We start from the raw sequence: 13,216 nt of genomic DNA, 5'->3' as shown, positions 1-13,216 counted from the left end.
AAAGGTTCTCCGTGATTTAATAAATAAATGTAAATAAATATATCTGTGAAAACATGGCTCTCCTGCTCTTTCACTGACCTTTAAGGCACCTGAGCGTGTTAAATTAATATCCTCCAGGGCCAAGTGGCTTGGAGATGAAATAACCTGCAGATGAACGTTATCTGGACGGTTGCCATAAATAATCTTAATAATAATCTTTATCAAACCGAAGTAGTATTTATTATAGGACAGTTGAATAAGACAGTTCACATGAACAGGCAGAATTCTGCTGCACACTTTGAGTAGTATTTACAAGCAGGAGCTGTTTTGGGAGGTCAAAAGGGTGGGGGGAGCTAAACCAAGCCAGATTTTGTCAGAGGTCAGGTAAACTTAGTTGCCTACAACAGGATAAGAGAAGTAACCTTGTCAATTCTCGAGGCTACAAACTCTGCAGAGTGTTGGGTGTGTATTGCAAACAACAAAAAAAAAAACCTGGAATGAGTTAGGTGAGGACCCCTTGCTTTTAAGACTTCTTGTATTCGATTCTTTCTACTTTCACGTCATCGCCAATCAGCTGATAAACGTAGGTAACAACCGTAGAGGCCTGGATGTCCATCAGCACAAACGAAGGGATGATGTTGCTGGGAAAGGAAAGGAAGGGAAAAAAAACAACCCATTATTTTGCTGAGGGCATCCGGAGTCCTGACATAAGGCAGCTCAGGGGAAGACGAGAATTCGTGTAGCAGTAAATCTCTCACTGCCAGGAACGAAGAGCGGTGTAAATGTTGTATTTATTCAAGCTGTAATGCAGCATTTCCAAACCAGATGCCTTTACATACTAGGAATTCAAGCTCAACATATTTGCAGGGCATCGGGGCTACCTATGCCCAGGTAAGCAGTTTCTTGTGAGGTATCACTTACTTTTCCAAAGCGCTGTAGGCTCCTGTTGCTGAACCTGGGTTAATGTAGAACTTGTTTTCATGTTCAAATGCCTCGAATTTGTTTGTGTGGCCCGAAATCAGGATGTCGACGTCAAACTGGCGCTGCAGGAGAGCGAGGCTGGCCACGTCGCCCCAGGGAATGACTTGGTGGCCGTGAATCAGCCCAATCTTAAACTGCCCCACAGTGACCACTTTCTGTTCAGGATAATTCAGATTCTAGGATTGAAGGCAGAGCATGAAAATGAGACAAGCAAAAAAGACCTTTGGCGTTATCCTCTTTTAACCCTTCCAGAGGAAAATGTCCTCTCTTTTTTGGGGACAAATCTTCAAAGAACAGCACAATTCTCAAGAGTTGAAGACCACCCATTTTCAAGCAGCCAAGGCTGAGAAACACTAATAAGACAATACATGATAGAACAGTAACACAAATCTCCATACACAGAAGCTTGCAGGATAAACCCTTTAAAAAAAAAAACTAGCCCTCAAGGATACAGAACAGGTTGATAAAATATCCAGGCAGAAATCCCAGCTCGCAGCAGCCTCGTCAAACGTTACCTCATCAAAATCTCCTCTCACGACGTGAACGTCGCCAGCCAAGGTCTTCAGGTAGTCATAGCTCTCCTTCGTGCAAAGGTTCCCGGTGCAAAGAATGTGCTGGATTTTGCCCGGAACCAGCAACTTTTTGAATTTAGCCGGCAGGCTGTTACAGCGGTGAGGAATATGAAGGTCGCCCAACACTAACACCAACTTAGGACAAGAGAGGAGAGACAGTTAAGATTCTAGCAATGCATCAACCAACTTTCCAGCAGTGGAGAGAAATAAATGCCCCTGAGACCTGCTAGCTTCTAGAAGAAGATTTGGAAATCCCGCTGCAATTGGGTATTTTTTTTTTTTTTTGAAAAAAGCATAAGCTACTTGGATTCCATTGCGGATAAAACCACGAGGGTGAGGATATATTAGACTGGAGGAAAGTAAAAAAGAATGACTTGATCCAAATGGTTTCTTTTGAATTGTAAAAAATACAGGCAACTTGCTCCAGTTTTCTTCCCCCCACGTACAACAGTTTGAACAGGCCGTAAAGTTTGAGACAACTGCAAGTAGAAAATTGCAGGGATTATACAGAGCTACTTTTTCAGAAAAAAACAAAATATCCCGTCCTTTGAAATATTTTGTTTTAAATAGATGCCGTTTACACCCAAGGCCAATAAGGAAAGTAGTTCCTGCAGGCTTGAAAATTGGCTCTAGGCCCCACATCTGTCCTTGGTGAAGAAAAGCAGGATCCCAAAAGGTATTGCTGGCTGTGCCACTACCGGACAGATTGGCAATTGCCAACTTTCTGACTTCTCAAGGTGGCACTTGCTCTACGGTTGATTTCACTGAGGGAGCGGAGACTGTGCCTTGAGGATCTAGGGTGGTGTTTATCAACCTTGGCAAGTTTAAGCTCTATGGACTTCAACTCCCAGAATTCCCCAGCCAGCGTGGTGCCCTCCAGTTGTGTTGAGATGGCAACTCCAGGAAGTTTTACTCAACATAAGCTGAGGTTCCAGCAGAAATGCTGGAAGGCACCAAACTGGAAAAGAATGAGTTAAAGCTAAGTGGCTGAAACAGGGCAAAGCTTTCACTCCATCAGCTACTGACCATATTGCCATCCTTTAAAGGGGATTCTACTCTTTAAAGCTGCTAAAAGAATTTGTCACCTACCACCACCACCGTCAGCAAGAGGCCAAGATGAACCAACTTACTCTGTGCCCAGCCTTATTGGATGAAGAGGTTGATTGCAGACAAGAGCAAAGGGTGGAGGGGCAGCAGGGGTGGAGATGGGGATGGAAAAAAAATAGGGGTGAGACATGAACAGTGTTAAATTAAAAGGAAGCAACAGAAAAAGAAAACAATCTCAAGCCAAATTAATAGGCAAATCATCAATGAAATCTGAATGTTAGCAAAGGGAAGGTTAAAAATAAATCTGATTTATGCAAGTGATACCACATGGATTATCCAATCAACTTTCCCAGCAGTTTCCTCTTTTAACCTATTGTTAGTTTGTAAACCAGCGAAACCTCGCACGTGTATTTTACAATCCATTAGAGCAGAGCAAGGTCCAATGTGGATTCTGCTTATTTTAGCAACGGACTTTTTTGGGGTAGGAAAGCCTGGGATGGAGACGAACCAAAATATCCTAAACAAATATCATGAAAAAAGCTTATGATTTCCATATAGTCAAGTGTAAAACCAGGCCTGGGATATTAAACTATGAATAACCATGGATATCAGTTTGAATCATGTTTTCTAAAACCTGGATTCTTGGATTTTAGTTTGGTTGCTATTGCACTCCTTTTGGGATTTACTACCCCTTGTTCTCGCTTCTTCTCAACATTACAGAGAATTTCCTACTAGGATGTTACACATGGTGGCTCATTTCACAGGTAGATCGTAAGACTTCCCAGGGTTAGCTAAGCACCATCATGATAGATACGCCGTTGCCTTACATATCATGAAAGCAGGTGAGTTACAGGTAGTCCTCAACTTACAACGGTTCATTTGGTGACCATTCCAAATTACAACGGCACTGAAAAAAGTGACTTATGACTGTTTTTTTACACTTACCACTGTTGCAGCATCCCTGTGATCAAAATTTGGATGCTTGGCAACTGGTTCGTATTTATGACGGTAGCAGCATCCCCTTTTGCGACCTTTGAAGAAGCAAAGTCAATGGGGGGGAAGCCAGTTTTGCTTAACAATTGTGTTACTAACTTAACAACTGCAGTGATTCACTTAACAGCCGTGGCAAGAAAGGGCGAAAAATGGGGCAAAATTCACTTAACCAATGTTTCACTTAGCAACAGAAATTCTGGGCTCAATTGTGGTCATAAGCTGAGGACTACCTGTATGTCATGCAGGCAGATCGTCAGAACTACCAGGAAGGGGAGTCATGCAGGAGAGTCAGAAGACAAAAGAGAAACCCCTGGAGCTCAAAATTCACCAAGATATTAACTTGACAACAAAATAGCGCAAAATGACACATTCGTTACTTTAAAATGTGAAACAATTGCAAATGACGTCCAGAAGTGGACTGCCTGCAAAATCTAAGCACAGTAAGCAACACTGAAGGCAAAACTTCAGAATTAAAAAAATTAATGTGTAATTGGTTAGAGGTCAAAGGTCTAACCTCTTCCCTCATTTGTTTTTCTGAAGAAGCACCAACACACCCCACAAGAGAAATGTAAAGTTTTTTTATAAATATAAATATCTCTCTCTCCATATATGTATGTATGTATGTATGTATGTATATATCATATAAAAACCAGTGTATAATTGGAGGTAAGAAGCAGAATATTTATGTACAATGACCAAAACTGAATGTTCTCTTCCCAGGGAGGAAGGCTTCCCCCTCCCCAATTAACGGCCTGTCTGAATTTGGGGTGTTCGTGGCAGGAACCAGATTCAAACCGCCCCCCCCCCACGAAGAAGGGGACCACTGCCATGCTGCGACCCCTTCAAGTTGGGTGGGGATGATAGGAGTTGTCGTCCCAGCCAGCTGGAGGGTCGCCGGGCTGGCAGCGCGGCCATTACAGGCCGAGACTGGGTTTCCAGGCCAACCTCCGGCCCTTTTGGGGGGGCTCCTCATCGCCCCCCCTCCCAGAACGACTCACCATCTCGGTAGCTTCAGCGCCGCTCCTTCGGGCCCCGTTTTTCGCCGCTTCCGGTGAGCCCAACCCAAAACTCCGGAAGTGCCGACTACGGAAGCCGAGAGGAGGCAAAAGTGCTCACTGCAGCAGGAGGCGCCTGTCAGCCAGACCGCAGGCTGAGGAGGCGGGGCTCCTAGAGTCCTTCGATTGCAACCCTACATTAGCGGCGCTGTTGGGTAGCTGAGTGAAGGATGGAAACCCAGCAAGGGTGGAAGAAATAAAGGCGGAGCGGGGTTGTCAACTGCCCCGCATATGGCGGCATTGCAAAAGAACCGGAAGTGGTAGCTCCACCGAAGAAAGGTCTTTCCCCCATCATTCCCACCCTCTAAAACTTCCCTGAGTTCTCGCGATATGTCCTCCAGGCGAGATTTGCCGTTTTTGTCTTGAGGCGGGGACCTTTCAGACGTTCTCCAGACACGCGTGTTGGGGAGGGGCATCGCTCTTCTTTTCATTATGAAGTGTGTCATTGGGGGCGCCCGTGTCAGAGGTATAGCACCTCAATGCTTTAAGAAAAAAAAAGTTTAATTCTACCAGATCCCCCGTGTGTGTGTGTGTGTGTGTATGCATGTGTACACACACACAAAACTGGTGCAGCTTACAGTAGCATAAAATCATAAAATATCCAAGCATTAAAATTAGCAACAATTAAACAAATGTATCGGTAAGTATAAGAATCAGAATAAAGTGCAACCCAAAGGACAGTCATGCTAATAAAATCGGGGGGGAGACACATTTTATTACATGATTGTGAAATGAATTTAGATTATGACATCTATTTTAAGGGGATCTGTTGAAAGGAACAAAATTTCTGCTGAGTTGAATTCAGAAATTAATAGAAACCTTGGTCGGGAAGGTCCTAAACCGAATATAATTAAATTCCTTGCACGATTTGCAGCTAAACGTAGCTCTCCCGTTACCTTCCAAAATGGTTTCCATCGTGCAACATTAACGCCTCTTCCCGAATCTTCCCTGCAGTGTTTGGGAGGGCTCTGCACGCCATTGCGAGAATCAGCGATGAATTTTGGATTGACCCCAAGGAAAAAGGAGTGAGTAGATCCTGGATCCAGGAGAAAATAACTTCCGAACTGAGTAATGGGTTCCAGAGAAATGCACTCTATATTGCCACACAAGGGCGAGGCTAATGAAGCATCCGTTGTTCATTAAGGAAAACCACTGTTTTGCCCCAAAGGGCCTCACTTGGATGGGAGCCTTTGTACCAAGCGCACAAGCTCAGTTGTGCTTAAATGTTGCCTAGAATTCGGTGTGCAATGTACAAACACGCACTTGATATTGGTGCAAAGTGTACGAGGACTTCCACCATGAAGTAACGAGAGACGCATATTGCAAAATCTAATGTTTTTCCCCACACCATCTGGGAAATCCTAGCACAGTATAACAAAGTTAACAGCTGATTTTGTGTGGTTAGAGTTAGGCTGGAAGCAAACAAACACCTTCCAATGTTACCAGATTGTGCTTTTTTTTTCTTTTTTTCTTTTGCTTATCAGTAGTCATTTCTTCCTATCCACAGCTTTTCCTGAGGACGGTAAATAATTCTAGATCGGCCTATGCCTGTGTCTTCTTTTCATCTGCCTTCTTCCAAAATTATTCCTATGGAAATGCCTCTGAACTGAGCCTGAATGGGAACACTGTTCAACTCGCATGCAAATTAATAATAAAAGTAAGTTTCAACCACTTGGACCAAAAGCTGTTTCATTGCTAGAAAAATACAGTTCTATTTGGTGAAATACATAAGAGAAGCTATGCATGATCAAATGTATACTTTACTCAAATATATCTTTGATCAGTGTGTACTTTTCTTTGGGAAAAAAAAATATAATCATCATTTTTCCTCAGGAAATCCCTGCATTAATACAGTTTTTCATTTCAGGCCATTCTGCCTTTGTTTCGATGCTTGCACACACTGGAAAGAAATGTGGAAGAGTGCAACATTTATACAGACGTGAGCGATTGCCATATTGTTTTTAAGCTATTCTGCAAACACGGTAAGTATATGATCTTGTCAGTCTTACATAACCTGAAAGACAACATTAAAAATGTTATCTGTCAGGATTTAAAGAACTCCACCACACCTTTGTTTTGGGTTTGAGATATTTTGACTGTGGAATTTTCCAAGGAAGTCCCTGTGCTGTCCCCAAAAACTATGGAGTGCCTGAAGGGAGCATGTGGGTTTTGTCTCAAATTAACGAATAGGAAAATGAAATTGTCTGCTGGATTTGAATCCTCTGAAAAACTTTCAAGATAAAAATGGGGTAGCTTCAGTGGTGGGATTTAGCCAGTTCGCACCAGTTCGGCAGAACCGGTAGCTAATTTTTTGTTGCCCAGGCCCAGAATGGACTTCCGGAAGTGGCATCCACACAGAGAACTGGCTGTTCACATATTTGAATCCCACCACTGGGAAGCTTACAAAGATGGCTCGCTTACAGCTTAACACTCTGGGATTAAATCAATAATTAGCATTTGCTTCAGTTATTGAATATGCTACAGATGGGTCAGTTGGCACTATATTTTTAATTAAGTTTGCATGCTATGGAAGCCATTGCTAGGGGAAAAAATCCTAGCCCTTTCGAAAAATTTAAACTATTTTGTATGTTGTCCACCAGAGAGCAACAGCTGACCTGTTTAATCAACACAGGTCTGCCATGGAGCTGGGTAGTCAATGTTATAAAAAACAGATGATTGATTTTTCTATATGAAGAGGTACTACATTAAAAAAAAAATCACCATGTTATTAAGTGGGTTGCTTTAAGTGGATTCCTAGGGCAGCTGCTAAATTCAGCAAGCTTCTGCATCCGTCACTTTTTGCTTTGGAGATGATGGGCTCATGGAGAGAAATTCTCAAGGCCATTCCCAAATCTTGCTTTCGTGAGCGCAGATGGTTCCCCCTTTTCTCCTCCACTTACATGGTAGATAACATATTTAGCACCCTTCCGATAAAGGAGAATATTTGTTGAAATACGGGGGCCTTGGTGTTCTCTGAGCTTGGCTGTTTTCTTGCAGAGGCTTCATGACCCAAACTAGGTAACACCATCAGTGATAGTATTAGCATACTTCCTATTTAATCATGCTGAAATAAAAATACGACAGTCAATTCATTTCACATTCGTTTGTGGTAGTCTGCAGACAGACTTTGATTTGATATCCTATCCTTTTCCATCAGGTGTGGTGAAAACTCATAGCTTAGCTTTCCAGGAGTGTGAACCTCTTCAAGCTGTGTTTGCAAAACATTTGTGTACCAATGTACTGAAAGTCCAATCCAGGTAACATAGTAGGCATATTAGCAATTGGCCTGTTTTGTTGTGGCTGATCATGTGTGTTGAATTAAATGCGAATGGTAGGTTGTCACCCAAGGGATCTCAGCCTTATTAATTCAGAGACAAAAAGAGAATTTAATAGGCGCTGCCCAATTTGTAAGCTGAATTAATTATCCAGATTTTTGTTCATTTCAGGCAGCTGTCTGACATCTTGATCCATTTTCCGATGTACCAAGAAGAAATAACTTTAGGTGTAACACCAATGAAAGTTTGCTTCAAGACTTATCTAGAGGATGAGATGGGTGAGGATTATGCTTCCGTGGTGGGATTAAAGATACAATTTTGAATTTGCTATATCTTGAGTGCAAGGAGTTACTGTAAGAAAAATGTCTCTGTACGTCCATGACATAGTTTATCATACAATCAAAAAATGTCTTTTAAATATTCAAAGTAGAGAGAACTCAAAACCGCTTTTAAAAAAACAGTAAAGAGTGAAATATATTTTGTTCCTGTTCACTTTTTTTATAAAGAATAGCCACAATGAAAGAGACGTTCAAAATTACCCTGATAATGGTGGTCAAATTTCCTACAAATTGATAAGAGCTTATAGGTAGGAAGCTATCGAATACACTTTCATTTTTGCACCAGAATTCACTGTATTAATCAGATCCATGGTTTAATTGTCGTGGTCTGTACTTTTTTTCTGATATTTGGAATGGTTCTGCATTGACTTCACATATATCATTTTAAGGCATATGGTAGCTGAAAGCTCACCTGTGACCATGGGATGGAAATGGTCTCCAGCCGTGTTATACGCTAATCAAACTTTTATTAACCATTCCAGGAATTCTCAACAAACCTGTATTTTTTAAAGTCAATTTTAATCCCGTACCATTTTTATTTCAACAGAATTTGCAAAGGCAACGCATACAGAAATTCATCTCAGTCCTGACGAATTTGAGTATTTTCAAGTCGGAGTGGATTCGGAAGTCACATTTTGCCTTAAAGAGCTGCGGGTAATATGGCTAATTATATTGTCTCGGTTGCAGGGTCTACTTCAAAGTGATGAATGGTACCCTCCCATAAAATACCAGCTGGAGTGTCTCATTTGGACAGCAGCATTAGGAAAGGAGGATTAAGGGAGCAAATGTTATTCAGATATTCTTTTGATGTTCTTCTTGCATCAAATCTTAATATCCCATAGAATCCAGCATTTAATATGCCGCCATGGCTGGCCAAATGTCTCCAGATACACCATGAAATCTAGTAATAAACGCTACAGTGATAAGCATTAGAATTCATATCTTCTTCTTCTTCTCTTGGAGAGCTGAATTAACTCCCCTCTTTCACTTGTGTTTAGGGTCTGCTGGTGTTTGCAGAGGCTGTCAGTGCCCCAGTCTCCATTCATTTTGATGTTTCTGGAAAGTAGGTAGATCTTTTTCCTTGTAAGAAAGTGGTGCCATATTTTACGGCCTCGTTTTAAAACTCCGAAAGCTTAGCGAGAATAGATTTAAAATCACTTCAAGTGTCCACAAATGCATTTGTACGCATGTGGAACTTACAGTATAGAAATAACACACTTCTAAGGATTACCCTACACCGGGGGTAGGCAACCTTGGCTCTTTTATGACTGGCTCAGGAATTCTGGGAGTTGAAGTCCACAAGTCATAAAAGAGCCAAGGTTGCCTACCCCTGCCCTACACGCACCATACAAGAACCATATATAATATGAAGAGAGAAGCACGTGCGCTAATAACATGACAGCACCCGATTAAGGTGTGGAATTTTTTCAGAAGAAAGGAACACAGGCTGAGAACAACTCTGTTCATTGCCGCGATCCATAGGGTGTCTGGTTTCCAAGAAAGAGAGACCCCTATCAATAGAAAGATCGAGATATTTTGAGGTTGAAAGGCGGGCAATCCGATTCAAAGGAACGCGGCGATTTGGGGACATGTTTAACAAAAGGAAATTTTTCTATTGCAAAGCACAGGGTCTACCTTTGTAGCCAAGCAGCCAAGTTAAGGATTCCATTGTTAAGGAGGACATAAGGCGACACGTGATGGATCTTGATTAGAATGGAATTCCTGGCTTCTTGAAAAACAAAGGTAGCTCCTTAAGGCTGCCCCCTAAACCTTTAAGCCGACAGGTGAGGCCCCAGCATTGCTGTAGCCCTGATAGGATTTGGGAACATGATCGCTCTTGGGTCCTGCTGCAGCCTGAGGCCAATCCTGTTTTGCATAGGCAAATAGGGGAGCAGGAAAGAGAGAGAGGAGGTAAGAGGTTGCAACAGGAGAGACCGAATGGAGGGGAGAGAAAGAGAGGCAAAAGGGTGGGGGAAGATGCAAATATTCTCCCGAATTGGTGGCGGGGGGGGGGGGGAGAATTTACAGCTTTATTTCATTATTTTGCCATCTTGAGGCTTGCAGTTGGTGAATGAAAAATGGAAGGTTAGCAAGGAACATTGTTATATCGTGCTAAGATGGATTGGCAAGCTATACTTTCGTCAGGGATTGGGGGAGTTGAAATATGGATGCAATTTAAGGAACTATTCCGTTTCTGCATCTGTGTGTGTGAGGCGAAGCAGCCTCCATGTAAATGCAGATTCTAGCCCTCTCTCTGAGCATAGCCTTATTTTTGCCTTTCAAGGCCAGTTGCCTTCAGCATTGAGGATACGGTAATAGAAGCCCTGTTTGTGCTGGCCACTTTATCCGATACCGAAAGCTGCACAACGGCTAGTAAACCAACATGCCTTGAACAAGGCCAAAACAGGTAATACAATTCTCAGGCTGAGATTTCTCGTAAAACGCTCCATTTTAGATCTCTCTCAGCATGGAGAGAGGAGAGAAAAAGTCACGTTCTCGGGAATGAAGTTCCTAGAAAGGTATTTTTGTCTTCATCCGAAGAGGATCCCAAGCAGCCGTGCAGATTCCAGGCTCTGCAGGCAGCCAAGTCATGCCTTTGGCAGGTCTCTCCACATGCCAGAGCCGAAGTTAAATGAGAGAAGTCCCTCGCGGTGACCTTTGGGGCCAGTGACTTGTTTCGTCTGGTCAAACACAGTTACAAATAATCATAAACTGCTCCTCGTATTGTTCAGCCAGGCTAGATGGGACTTAAGGCCAAGGGAGACCCCCCCCCAAAAGAGCAAGTGCAGTTTGTAAATAAGGAAACGCCCAACGCTTTACCAGCCACTTGCTTAGCAAAGCAACCAAGAGGCAGATGTAACCCTGCCTCCATTTCTCTGTTCCCCGAAGCTAAACAAGACTTGTCTTTACAAATCTCTTCCCTGCTTAAAATTAAAGGTGGCCGTCAGATGGTGCCAGCTTCCTGCCCAAATATAGTGCATGCCACATATCTGTAGAGCCTCCACTTGACAGGAAGATAATCTTAGAACAAGGCCCCAAGGAGCCCTCTGAGGTCCTCCAAGAGGAAGCTCCAGGCTGAAGCTTCTGAAAACAACCACTGGGAGGGAAAATCATAACTCAGATCCATCTTTATGGCACTTTAGGGTCCCTGCCTTAGAGAGACGTAATCAAGACATCGTCAGTCGCAGGAGGAATGCATCCACAGCTCCCTCCGAGGGATTTTCCACAGGAGAGGAACCAACTGATCCCAGCTATAATAAGGTAAAAAAAAAAAAAGCCGCCTAGAAGCCGCCAGTGAAAGAAGGGAGAAGAATCCGATTGCCTTAGTGAATTCGATCCACTGCTTCTCTCATCCTAATTAATTGGCTGACATGGGTTGCAAAAGAGAGTTGCCAAGAACCGAAGTGGGCCTGGCTTTCTGGGACTTAAAAGTCATCCCGAAATTCAACGCGGTCCAGTTTTTTGGTCCCACTTGGCTACTGCTGCATGCAATTCGGCCTCCCGATGTGCAGAAATTCTAGGTTTGGCTCAAGGTCCCAGGGATGCTTCATTTTTTTCCCCTTTTTTTCCAGTTTCATTCCTTGTTCTTCGGAGCAGTTTCCCCTAATGAGCAAAGCGACGCCAATTTACTTCACACTCTGGCCACAGTGAGCGACCCAGAAGAGGACTGCGCCCGCGGGCAGCTCTCGCCCACGTTTTAACCGCAGGGAACGTCCGTTGGTGAAGCAGGCAAGAAGGAGGAGCCGAGTTTGGCTTGCAGGAAAATGTAGCTTTTGCTTATTTTAGCCGCTCGAGTTACCCAAATGGACGCTCCTGCTTCCTAAATGTTGTTTTATCTTCCACCTATGGATATTGCAGCTTTTTCCAGAATCCTTTAGTCGGTCAGATGTGATTAAAAGTTCTAAGTGTGTGTAATATTCAGTGAGCTTCCTTCAGTGTGGGAAAACTTTGGGCTATCTGTTGTGTAGGTTGTTCAAAAACCAGGGTTAGTACCGTATATTACAATCAACTTGAAAGCATTTTAGGAGGCTTGCCCGCAGCAACCAGATGGAATGTTTTAGAAGCGTGTTCAGCATTTGGTTGTCAAGATGCATTTGGCAGTTTTAGCCTTTCTCGCTGGCAGTTACCCACAGCAACCTAACAAAAGGCAATTAATCACACACTGCTGCTGCCTGGGCAACGTCTTTAAGATCTGCTCCAGCGAGGAAGAATGAGAAAAGAGAGGCTGCTTTTGAAAGCAAAGTGAAACCAGGAACACAAAATGGAAAACAATTTCTCTCTAGCAGCAGTGTGCTTTATTATACTCCCCCAAACATCCACAAAATGGTTTGTGTTTTTTTTTTTGAGAAAGACATATGTTCCTTTGCTCCTTCCACTGAATTCCTCATTGTACACAGATTTTTAAAATTTTAATTTTAGTGGCCCGCTGTTGCTGAGGACATGACCTGCCAGGAACTGCCGGCTAAACATTGTGAAACAAGCAGATATTGGACAAAAGATCAATATGTTCCTTTTATATTGCCGCTCAACGTGGCCTGTTTGAGCAGTGAAACACATTTTTAGGAATTTGCTTCGTGAAATTAAAAGGTAGACGTAATGTATATGCTTGGAATAGCTCTTTCTTGACTGTTAGAGAGGCCAGTTTGAGGCTTGATGATCTAAATCTGTGTTTCCCAACCTTGCCAACTTGAAGATGAGTGGACTTCGACTCCCAGAATTCCCCAGCCACCATAGCTGGGCATTCTGGGAGTTAAAGTCCACGCATCTTCAAACTGCCAAGATTGGGAAGCACTGATCAAAATAGGAATATATATATATAATTGCAACAGAGCACCATGACCTTGTCTTCAAGTCACAATTCAAGGAAGCCCCCATATATTGTATAAATACTATATTTATTAAATATCTTTACAATTCATTTAAATGTATTTACAGATACTATTCTTGCACAAATTATACTCCAGACATTCAATTCA

The 13,216-nt window shown here is 42.8% G+C and overlaps 2 protein-coding genes across 3 annotated transcripts; one reads left to right on the top strand and one right to left on the bottom strand.

Annotated features, from left to right (window-relative positions):
• Window positions 1-194: 194 nt before the first annotated feature.
• Window positions 195-4,666, bottom strand: VPS29 (VPS29 retromer complex component). Of its 2 annotated transcripts, XM_015815408.1 has the most exons (5): window positions 4,571-4,666; window positions 2,663-2,674; window positions 1,476-1,667; window positions 901-1,136; window positions 195-620 (listed from the first exon to the last, which is right to left on the bottom strand). In XM_015815408.1, exons 1-5 carry the CDS (start codon window positions 4,571-4,573, stop codon window positions 503-505), a joined length of 561 nt encoding a protein of 186 aa, XP_015670894.1. In that variant the 5' UTR covers window positions 4,574-4,666; the 3' UTR covers window positions 195-502. The 2 variants fall into 2 exon arrangements, with proteins under 2 accessions (XP_015670894.1, XP_015670895.1); XM_015815409.1 differs by lacking the exon at window positions 2,663-2,674.
• Window positions 4,667-4,858: 192 nt separating this feature from the next.
• RAD9B (RAD9 checkpoint clamp component B) lies at window positions 4,859-12,183 on the top strand. The gene is made up of 12 exons (XM_015815449.2): window positions 4,859-4,887; window positions 5,038-5,093; window positions 5,582-5,652; window positions 6,135-6,284; window positions 6,495-6,609; window positions 7,785-7,884; window positions 8,074-8,180; window positions 8,788-8,894; window positions 9,239-9,303; window positions 10,525-10,647; window positions 11,384-11,501; window positions 11,813-12,183. The coding sequence occupies exons 1-12, from the start codon at window positions 4,859-4,861 to the stop codon at window positions 11,939-11,941; spliced, it is 1,170 nt and encodes a 389-aa protein (XP_015670935.2). The 3' UTR covers window positions 11,942-12,183.
• The last annotated feature ends 1,033 nt before the right edge of the window (window positions 12,184-13,216 follow it).

Source organism: Protobothrops mucrosquamatus, unplaced genomic scaffold (genome assembly GCF_001527695.2).
Source record: "Protobothrops mucrosquamatus isolate PMUCROS unplaced genomic scaffold, P.Mucros_1.0 scaffold342, whole genome shotgun sequence".
Taxonomy (NCBI): Eukaryota; Metazoa; Chordata; class Lepidosauria; order Squamata; family Viperidae; genus Protobothrops; species Protobothrops mucrosquamatus.
The sequence above is the reverse complement of the archived record's forward strand: the minus strand, read 5'-3'. Positions and strand labels throughout refer to the sequence as shown.